The 11,611-nt window shown below is 37.3% G+C and overlaps 1 protein-coding gene across 1 annotated transcript; it reads right to left on the bottom strand.

Moving 5' to 3' along the window:
• Nucleotides 1-10,174: 10,174 nt before the first annotated feature.
• LOC129768671 (proteasome subunit beta type-1) lies at nucleotides 10,175-11,210 on the bottom strand. The gene is made up of 2 exons (XM_055770458.1): nucleotides 10,980-11,210; nucleotides 10,175-10,864 (listed from the first exon to the last, which is right to left on the bottom strand). The coding sequence occupies exons 1-2, from the start codon at nucleotides 11,060-11,062 to the stop codon at nucleotides 10,252-10,254; spliced, it is 696 nt and encodes a 231-aa protein (XP_055626433.1). The 5' UTR covers nucleotides 11,063-11,210; the 3' UTR covers nucleotides 10,175-10,251.
• Nucleotides 11,211-11,611: the final 401 nt, after the last annotated feature.

The raw sequence follows: 11,611 nt of genomic DNA, 5'->3' as shown, positions 1-11,611 counted from the left end.
AAGTTAAACAAGCTCATAATGCAGATTTCCTTCCAGTCCTACCAGATCCAGAGAACCTGCTTCGGGGTTTTATTAACTTGTCCAATATCTTTTTCAACTCAACATTATTGTGAATGATTTGCTCTTCACAATTTTCTACAAATATGTCCCGTGGCCGAGTGGTTAGCGTCACACTTTATCTTGCTGGGGGTTCGAGTTCAACTTGTACTGAGGTCACGCGTATTCTAGGGCTTTATACTCCTGAAAACATTCAAGGCGTGTATAGAAATTTCAACTAAGTACTATCTACTAATAAAAATGACGCAAGTTATACCTACGTTGAGAAGACTAAAGTTCCACTGAGTGCCATCTAAGTCAAGTCATGCATTTTCGTTGCGTTTATGAAACGAATCGTAGATTGAGATGCGTTCTTTCAAATGTTTTTCGATAAAATAAACCTTTATTCCGGAATCCGGTCGTATTTGAAATTAGCACAATATTGCGTTCATTCTTCTGAACGAGTCAAATCCAAACGGGTTGTGCAAATGTTGCAAACTTGCAACCCACTAAAGGCGTATTACAAAAATTACCAGATATCAATAAAGAAAAACATCATTGAAAGAAACAGATCTCAACAGATACGGCCCGCGGCCACTCATGGAAGAATTTGTTGTTCGTTTCAATTTTCGGAAAACCTTGGTAGCTTTCGGAAAATAAATACGAAGCCGTTTTGTGGTCAAGAGTAGAAGCTGAATCGAACCCTGCACATAAGTCGTGATTTTTCATACTACAAAAATTCCAACATTTTTTGTGTCTTTATCCTGACGGAATACATGATCCTCTATTACAGATTGGAATAAATTGATCGATGCCAGTTCATGCGCGTTTCTTTCAAAATATACATCTCCGGGAGGAAGTCCAGCCATATGAAAAAATATGGATGTCTGACCGGGCAGCACTCTCAGGCAACACTGTCTTTCTATTGTTGAATACAGCGTATTCAGTGTGGGCGTATATTTAAAAATATCTTGTAAATATAGAACAGATCTTATTAAATTTTGACTATAAATAAGGGACTCAGAATGAAAAGGGTGTAAGTGATTTGATCGATTTCTCTTCAACAACTTTCTCTTTAATAAATAACTCAACTGCAAAAACGTTCCAATTTGAGTTTGCTTTAGAATCCGATAGACGAGGCTCTGACACATTGTCAAATACAGCTGGGAATGTGTTTGCAGCTTAAGCCAGCGCTACACGATGCTACGAACACCCTCGAACGCTGGACGCTCGATGATTCGACGCATCGTGTAGTCGACTGACGAGCTACGAACCTCCATTGTCGAGTGTCGAATATTCGCGTTGGAAGGTAATCCGTTCGTTGTGGATTACCTTCCAACGCGAGTGGCACGAGTCAAAGGATTTTTGTCATTCGTTGATTCGACACTCGACGACATTCGATACACCGCTACACGATTCGTCCGAATCTATCTTTGACAGATTGGTTTGTTTACAAATTTTAGATGAAGGAACTATGAAATTGATTCATAAAATTCAAAATATTCGGCAAAATATTGCAGTTTAATAATGTTGATTTCAACCATTTTTAATTTACAGCCCGATATCAGTACAATTGCTACGGCAGCAATTTCAATACTTGCATTGTCATCCAGTTTCCTAACGTTTTTAATGGTAAATAAAAACAATAAACATTCGATCCAAATACTCGCCGATTGTTTGAACCGATTGCATTGAATCGAACATTCACTTCACCGTTTAGCAGCACATTCGTCACAACATTTGTCGATTCATCGAGTCAAATGTTTGAGTCCAACATTCGAGTGAAACGTTGGACGAATCGTGTAGCGCCCGCATTAGTTATGACCAAAAGAGTAGAGAAATCGGTGATGTCACTTACACCCCTTTCAATATACTTTACGTGTCCACGTGGACATTATCAAAACCCCCTACCCCCTCACCATGGACAAGCGTGGACATTTTCGAGACCCCTACCCCCCCTAAAGTTGTCCACGTGGTATGTGGACAGCCCCTAAAGTGCCGATTCCAAGATAGGGGTACAAAAATGTCCACGTTTGTTCACGGTGAAGGGCAGGGGGTATAGATAATGTCCACGTGGATACATTAAATAAATATTCAAAAATATGTTAACATGTATATTAGCTAGTATTCTGTTCTGTCAGTGAAATTGCGACTGCTGCCAGTAGAGAAATATGAAGTTTTCACTTCCACTTGCAACAATCCGTACAACAATTGCCAATTAGTCCAAGTGTTATGACTCTGCATGAAGAAGAGGGAGACCATTTCAAATACACAAACCCTATTAAGGCGGGTTTACATTAGGGAGATCTATAGCTATAGATGGATTTATTCACGTGAAAATAGGTGTAAACGGGTGAGAATAAATATGATACACTTATTCGAGGTATATATAACTTGAATAAATTCAGCATATGTAAACGCTTGTAAATTTCTCACTGATGAGAAATCACTAAAGTTGGATGCAGTTCTACTTCAGGTGAATAAATTCACCGAAGATATGAATATATTCATCATAGAAGTTCATGCTAGTGTAAACGGTTGATGCGATTTCTATAAATCTCATCATATTTCTTCACATGAATATATCACTAGTCTAAACTCACCCTTAGAAATCAAAGTATTCCAAAACACTCATACCTCGCTTTACGGCCTAGATACGTTACTGGGCCGCTAAGAAAAAAGCCGTATAACGGTTCCAAGCTTGTTCAACGAAAAGCTGTATAAAGAGCGGTCGTATAGCGAGGTATGGGTGTACATATTTTTTTTTCAGACTTTTCGGTATTCCAGTCAATACTACGTAAAAGTAGGTAATTACTAGACAAAAAACGGCTTTCGTTCCTAAATGGGTACTTTTAGGGTATGATATAGAAAAATCCACTTGCGTAAATTTGTTTTACCGTGATTTGTTCATTGATGTACCCCAGGGATGCCAGGTTTGAAGACATGTCTTCATTTTGAAGACATCTCACTTACTATGAAGACATTTGATTTTGTGAAGACTTTTTGAAGACATAATGAAATGTGAAGACATTTCAGTATGAATTATCATATGTGAATTTTTAAGAGATATTATTCCCATAAAATTCTAACCATAAGCCGAAAATATCGTCAAAAGAAGTAGAGCTTTTGTCTCAATGACACTCGTTTATTTCTAGTTTTAGTAATCAACGGATACTTTTGTCTCGAGGTCATCAATTCGCTGTTTTCAAACTTTCCCAAGCAGAAAATCCACAAGTATAATGAATTCAACGACAGAGCGACTTTTACATCAAATTATTTTGGGCCTATACTATACAATAGATCTTTCATACGATCACTTCACAAATCGTAAGGTTTTCCGATTACATACTGTTTCAATAATTAGTTTTATGGATATGGTTTGAGTTACTTCCAAAGTTTCAAAACAGAAATAACCAAATTGAGAAATCATAGTTCTGTTTTTTTGTAGAAGAATTGGGGCGATATTTACTCAATCAACGGCATATCAAGCCAGTTATCATTTCTAAACTTGTTTACTCGGAATACGGGCCCTTGCCCCAGGTTTGGTCTTCCTGGGTTGCGATATATCCCCGATATTCGCAACTGGAATTTTAATCCGTTTTCGATATTTTCTCCGCAATTGCCTTTTGCAATCAATATAGGATTTTTACACTGGATGACACTTTATTCCTTATAAAAGCCCGTTTCCACAATTCATTTTATTTTTCACTACTATTTACAATATTTTTCTCAACAAATTCTTTGTAAAAAATTTTTCCGTTTAATTTAAATTGGTTTTCCTTCTATTCCCATTGAATTCCATGGAGATAATAAATTTCAATACTTTCCTATGTACCTTTTTTCTTCCTTTCTTTGTTTGATGTTTTGTTTACAATTTTATCCTCTTCTAGGTGTTAGTGATCAATTAATTTGGGCCCATGCCGCAATACCTATCATGATGGGGGGCTGGCCGAAGTATTGCTTCATGTTGTATTCAACAAAACTCATGACATTTAGTTCGCAGTTCGCATGAATATATTCTTTATTCACATTTATTGAAATAAACTTCAAAAACTCAAGCTAAGTTTAATGAAATGCGCTATATAACAATGCCAAATAGAATAAGCATTGAAAAAGCTGTCAAACTTTGTTCAAAAGTAATACTTATGACAGACATACAGCTGTACTTGCGTTGTACTTCGAAAATTGTATGTCTGTCACCATGTACAGTGCTAGAACCATGCAAGCAACTCGGTATAATCGCTGTACCTGTACCGACCTGTTTTACCGCTGTACATGGCTACAGTTGTACTGTGCGCAGCACCATAGACGGTTAGTGGTGGGTAGCATGAACAAGCAGAATCATATCACTTGATAAACGTTCTTTTCATTGACTTTCTTTTAAGTTAATAACTCAGATTGGAAACTTTTTTGTTGTGTTTGATAGTTTAGACACTAAATAAAAACCTTTTTCATTGAAATATGTGGTGGAAATTGGAAAAATATCTGATTGTCAGTTTGACATACGGTACAATGTACAACCAAAGTATGTCTGTCATGGTACGATGGTACCTGTACAACGCTGTACACGTACAACGCAAGTACAGCTGTATGTCTGTCCCTGGTATAAGTTATGAATTTTAATTTCCTTCGATATGATTGTGAAGACATTTGAAGACATTTTTCATACCATGTGAAGACATTTGAAAAAATCACCTGGCATCCCAGATGTACCACTCGTTTTTGACAGCTGGTTGTTTATACCTGACGCAAACATCATTTTCGTACCTTTTTAGTCAACTTTTCGTGCGTAGTGTCGTGTTTTTCATGCTGAAGAAGCTTCCGGAAAATGGGTGGAAAACCAAATCTCAACACAGGTCCGAAATTTGATTGTGCGTGACTTCCTTAAGGAGTCTTAACGAAACATTGCTGAGAAGTATGGGGTAAGCCGTGGTGTGGTCCAGCTGGTTATTCGGAAGCATCAGATGCTCGGCAGCGTGGCCGAAACACGTTAATAATCCTGGAAGTAAAGGGAAACCCACGAACGCCCATTCGGGCGATTAAAGAAAGGTTGGATCTGGAACATTCCAATCGTACTATTCGACGATGATTGTTGAAATGGGATCTGAAGATGTTATGATCAGTGAATTAAGCAACGCATCTTAGCAATGCATAGCAACCTCATTTGTTTATCGAAATAAAATTTTCATTACTATTCTGATCATCAACCTTACCAGACGTATACTATTTTACTCTGCAAAAGGTGTTTTTTTATCCCATCATTTTATTTTATTAGGCTCATTTAGAAATTCAACTGACATAGAGCCGAATTCATTCGGGTACTTTCTTAGGGGCTGTCCACATACCACGTGGACAGAAAAAGCACGGTTTTAGACTCCCCCCTTCCACTACGTGGACAAACGTGGACATTTTCATACCCCTGCCCCCCTTTGTCCACGTGGACATTTTTCCTTTTTGAATTAAAATAATTGAGGAAATAACTGATTTGCGCCTAAATTCCATTTTAATTCAATTTAAGTTGTTTTTATTTCAAATTTTACTTGCTGTACCCTGTACCTGCTTTGTTGTGGCCCATTGTTCTTGTATGGTAGAGAAATGAGTGGCATAACAAAGCACATGTTTCTTGTGAGTTTAATTTTGAAACATTTGTGAGTATACAATATTTTTTGTTTTTCCATTATCAGGGAAGATATAAAGGCTATTTTGTTTGCTAACACGGAAACACGCAATGTAAAGTTAACCAGGTGAGGAACAATCCGCATCTGAATATAAACTACACAACTTCAAAGTTTGATCTTGAGCTTTGCTAATTGAGATTGCAAGCTCCAATCGAATAAAAATAAATGGATTTAAAATCATTTTCAAATGTATAGTTCACGATTTTCTAAACACTTGCAAAAAAAATTGTTGATATCACATAGACGCCAGCCATAATCCAGTCAACTTAAGTATTTCGCTTTCATTTGATTCATATGGAATTTCAGTAGAACCTTTTACTACAGAGATATTCTCAATCGAATGAAAAGTTATCCTTTCATTTTGGATTATGAATATTTAATGACATAACGATTGCACAACAAATCGAAGGGGAAATATGGAAACTATAAAATGTTTCATTTGTCAATTGCATTGTTACAGTGTTACAGTGGTAAGTGCTATTCACATGAAATAATTCACATTAAACTCACGTTGCGTCAATTATTCTTCCAAGCAGTTCTTATGCAAACATTCACATTCACCGGCAACTTCGACTTGCCGTTGCTGGTGTATGTGAATGCTTCAATGGTAATTGCATGGAAGAATAATTAACGCAACATGACGTGACGGAACTTGAACGTGACGTGGATGTTGTATGTGAATCGCACTTAGAGGTGAATCGGAAATCCACGTCACGTTCACGTCATGTTACGTCAATTATTCATCCATGCAATTCTTATGGAATCATTCACATACACCAGCAACGGCAAGTCGAATTTTCCGTTGCCGATGTATGTGAATGCTTTCATAAGAATTGCATGGGAGAATAATTGACGCAACATGACGTGACGGAACGTGAACGTGACGTGGATGCTGAATGTGAATCGCACTTTAGTCGGTAGCGCAAGTCAAAATCTTTTCGCCATAGTTCGGAGAATTTTCAGAGGGTATCGAAGGCGTTTTAAATATTTTTTTATTTTTCAAATCCCATTCTGCATTGAGTGTCTAGATGACTTTCAAAGTGCATGCGGGGAAAAATTACATCAGACAACTTATGATACATTGATTCCCAACTATGAAATTAAGCTCAAATCTCAACTGTGAAAGTTGAATTTCTCTTGAGACTCATTTTTTGGTCTAAATTGACCTCAATTCAAAATTACGCTACTTAGAAGAATTTAATTGCATTCATTTGAAATATGAGAAAATTTTCTGTTGTGGAACATTTTAAATAGTAAAAGATAACAATAGGAATAACATTGTAGTGTCGAGGAAGGAATTGTAGAAGGGTTGGAGAGCTTTAATTTTGTTGATAGAAACAATCAAGTTTATTTTTATAATATTTATAAAAAAATATGAAAACCCTTGAAAAACGACAAATTTTAAGTATTTTTTATCTTCTAAAAGCTGCTTCAATCCATCAATTCAAATGTTTTAGAACGGCATTATATGCGAAATTTTCGGAAAAAAATAGAATACTGGGTCAACTGATTCAATTTTGACGACTAGTGGTGCATGGATCATTTCACGCAAATGTAAATATTAATTCCTAGAAATTGACGGAATTCCAATACTTTGAAAAATTCTGCCTTTTCGAGAAAAATACAGGAAAACCTGTTTTTGTACGGTTGCTTTTTAAGCGATTTCTCATTTGTGTGACTGTTAGGTGCGATAGTATTATTTGTGCGATTAGTTTGTGTGATTCAAGACCCGATGTCATAATAAAATCGCACAAAAAGAGTCGCATAGACGAGGAATCACGCAAAAAGGGACCGCGCAAAAACAGGGTTGCCTGTAATGCGAGAAAATAATTTTACACAAAATTCTGCATGAAAAATTATTCAGACATTATTATCCTAAGACTAACTGTTCTCGAGATAGAACAAAATTTATAGAAAATTATATTTGATGAAAAAACCATATGTGTAATATTATGAAAACTTAACCATTATGGAATCGTTTTTTTTTATAGGTTTTAGCTATAAAAGTCTATGCACAGCCCGCAACTATAACATTATAGGATCATACAAATTAGCTCTGTCGCTCACAGTTTACACGAGTTATTTTCAGAATATAGATTTCAGTGAAGAAGTTCAATGATATTAGTAAAAATATATGCACTCTCAGGCAGCGTTTATTGATAAATACGGAGTACTCAGGATGGGCGAAAAGTTTTAAAATTCTTGAATTCTTGGATCATTTTGTATTTAATTTAGAATGTATCGGTGATTATATTTGAAAAAATATTTATTTTTCGTGTCCACGTGGACATAGTCTATACCCCCTACCCCTCTCTCCATGGACAAGCGTGGACATTTTCATACCCCCTACCCCCCCTAAAATTGTCCACGTGGTATTTGGACAGCCCCTTATCTTGAGATAACTTTTGTTGTATATTACACTGTTACCATTTTTAGGCGTAAGGGTATTCCTATCCATCGATAAACATTTGTTTTTCTATTACACAGTAGCCGTTCAGGCGTAGGAGTATTCCTATTCTATCGATACACCACACATGGCGCCTTTTTCGGCATAAGAATATTCCCATTGTTCGAATGTTCACAGTTGGACTGTTCACAGCGGGACTGCTGATATGTTGTGTTATTGATAGTGCCAATTATCGATGCAGCAGACCGAAAATGTGAGCGGTAAGGGACTGGGATTACCGTCACATGATGATTGTTGCGTTAACATAGTAGCTAGAATAACTCCCAAAGATGGTCAGATCCTGAGTTATGAGCTCATGATCGTTCGCTTAGTAGCGGACACGCAACCAATTAGGCTACGAAAACCCCCTCTGCAAAAGGTTATGAATCCAGAAAAATTGGCTCGAAGATAAGTTGTGTCAAATTTAGATAAAGACAATTTTATTGAAGATGATAGAGCAGCTGAACAGCGCTTGTGAAAGCGGAACTGAGTTGACCACTAGAAGCGGAGCTAAAGTGCCGGTTGCTGGGAGTGAACGAATCAACACGGTCCCTATACCGATCATTTTGAAGCTGAAAGGTCGAGAAAATTATTCAACAATGGTGTTCGCGATGATTACGATGCTTATTCGTGAAGGTTCCTGGTATGCTGTTTCACCTAGAGAAGTCAGTATGCGTACCCATTTAGGAAGAAAGGCATTTTTTGTTTTTCTAAAAAATAAATCAATGATACTGAAATGGCAAAATGGTCTACTGATTACTACATTTTTTTTATCCCATTTATTTATTGAGGGCTCATTAGCATTTTAGCTGTAACAGAGCCGAATTTTAATCGTGTACATGTCACATGGTTATCATATCTATAATTAGCAAATTACACAGTTACCATTCGCCAGTATTCCTTCTATACCATTACATATGGTACATTCACACAGTAGCCATTTAGGCCGTAAGGGTATTCTTTCTGTTCTCCAGTTGGACCACCGGACAGCGGAGACAGTTGTTTGATCATTGTTGAGTTATTTATAGAACAGTAGCCCGATGTGTCTGGCAGAGCAGAGCAGTTGTATGGATGAATCGATCTTATTTCGACCGTGGATCGATCTCCATCACTGATGATTGTTGCGTGGACGTAGCTATTCTGTAACAACACAAAGATGAGGGCCCTGAGTTTTGAACTCACGATCAATCGCTTACTAAGCGAACGCGTAACCAATGTGGCTACGGAGACCCCCTATTACTACATTTAACTAGTATTGACTGGAATACAGAAAAGTTTGAAAAAAGTTATATTATTATCTTTCCAGACGATCCAGCGGTGCTTAAAGTCTATAATGCTTTCAAGTGCTCTTCAAAAATCGTCTGGGAATGCATTTGCTTTTTACGGCAACTAAGTCAGAGAAGTTCGGTACAATTGTACTGAATTCCTGGTCGGTGCGATATAGAGGGAACTTAACAAGTTTGCAAGGCCCATGCTCAACGATTCGGATTATAAATTTCAACAGACAGATTATGCCTGATAGGCACTCCCAATAGATTTCAGTCTACTCCTAAGCGGTGGATAAACTTGAAGCGTGGTAGAAGGATTGAACATACCAAAATTGTTTAAAACAATGGTTATATCCAACAGTGAAAAAAAATCTTAGATCGTTTTTAGATTGTGTTAGCAAAAAAAAACACCCATACCTCGCTTTACAGCCTAGATACTTTCACGAAACTTGGCTACAAATCGAAAAGCTATATAAAGAATCAATTTTTCTAATACAAATTTATACAAACCCGATTGTATTTGAATTGAAATAATTTATTCCTTATACGTCTTTTCGTTTTGCGGCCTAGTATGAAACAATCTTCTTTACAGAAAGAAATGGCAAAACCAGTTATTTTTTTTTAAACACTATCAAAAGGCAAGTCCAGTATTGTCCGCCACAGGAATATGTAACAAGATAATCATTCTTCAACGCGGTAAGACGATTTATCGAAACATTTTGATTGTCATTGATAAAAAAACGGCATTCTACGTTTTACAATTTAGTTTATTGGATACATTCAATCGTTTGAAATACAAATAAATCCCTCAGCACGTTTCCACTTAATCCTTTCTCAGTTGAACCACCTCTTCCTTAATGCCATCCTTCGTGATAATATTGATCATAACCGAATCCCCCGTGTAGATATCCCTCTCAGTTGCAGATATGAATGTATCCTTAATTATAGAGATAGCTTTTTCCAGCTTCACCGGCTCTGGCTCGACTCCGACCATATTCTTCAGTCCAATTTGATTATCGAGCACCGGTTGTAGCAGCGGACCAGCAGATCCACCCGCACGATAAGTTGTCTTTTCGCAGTGTCCAATCGGATCGTAACTGTAGATCACACCTTTCCCTTCCTCGTCCAGCCCAGCCAAAACGTTGGAAACATAGTAGGGGAAGAAGCGCCGGTTGTACATCAGAATCGACAACATTTGTGCAACCGCTGGCGTGGACATATTCTTCTGATGTTGATCCTTGTACATCTGCATTCTCACTTTAACTAGACTGGTTAGGGCAAGCGTATCACACCAACAGCCAGTAGAGGCTAGCACAGTTTTCTCCGACATCCGGAACAGTTTGTTCTGGGTTCTCGTATGGATTGAATAACCCGAACTCAAACGAGTGTCCGCGCCAATAACGGCGAAGTCATCTCCGGCAATTGCCACTACACTCCTACGATATAAAACATAAAATCAGAAAATTCAAAATTTCGCAAGTGAAAATACATTGTCATTCGGTGTATGCATTAACCTCAAAATGACAACGTATGTTTAAAACATAACATTACCCGCCATTCGATTCGTAGGGATAGAACTGGACCTGGCGCACTCCAGGCACTTCATATTCCGGAAAATTTTCGAATCCAAGCATTTTGTTCGCGAATATTTATTGCAGTAATATGAAAGTCACTTTATCACAACGAAAACTGCTGACTGTTATTGAAGCAACAAAAATATATTGGAATGATTTTGACATTCAATGATTTCTGTTTAGCTGGGCCAATGAGATATAAGATGGTTTGGCAATCTCTTTCACATCTGGATAGGGTGACGCTTTCCAAATGGTGTACACTGACTGAAAATCGAATTCATATGCCAACATGCAGATTTTCAGGGGCTAGACATCAATTGAATATAGGCTATCCAAAATCAAAATCAACATGGCGTCATTTGTTTACCAACATATCATTTGCGAGGATTGAAATCGTTGAAATCACGGAGATAGTATGCTTTATTTCTAACTGCATGAGCGATTTTCATATTTCGGTTTCTCATGGAGGTGTTCACATTTAACATGGAGTTTAAAGTTAACCACTATTCGACTATATAAGCGAACCGAGTTGTAAACAATAGTAATTGACAGCACCAAAATGTCAGTGAACCGCAGCAATATTGGGTACACTGGCAATATGAGGGATTT

Source organism: Toxorhynchites rutilus, chromosome 2 (assembly GCF_029784135.1).
Source record: "Toxorhynchites rutilus septentrionalis strain SRP chromosome 2, ASM2978413v1, whole genome shotgun sequence".
Lineage (NCBI taxonomy): Eukaryota > Metazoa > Arthropoda > Insecta > Diptera > Culicidae > Toxorhynchites > Toxorhynchites rutilus.
The sequence above is the reverse complement of the archived record's forward strand: the minus strand, read 5'-3'. Positions and strand labels throughout refer to the sequence as shown.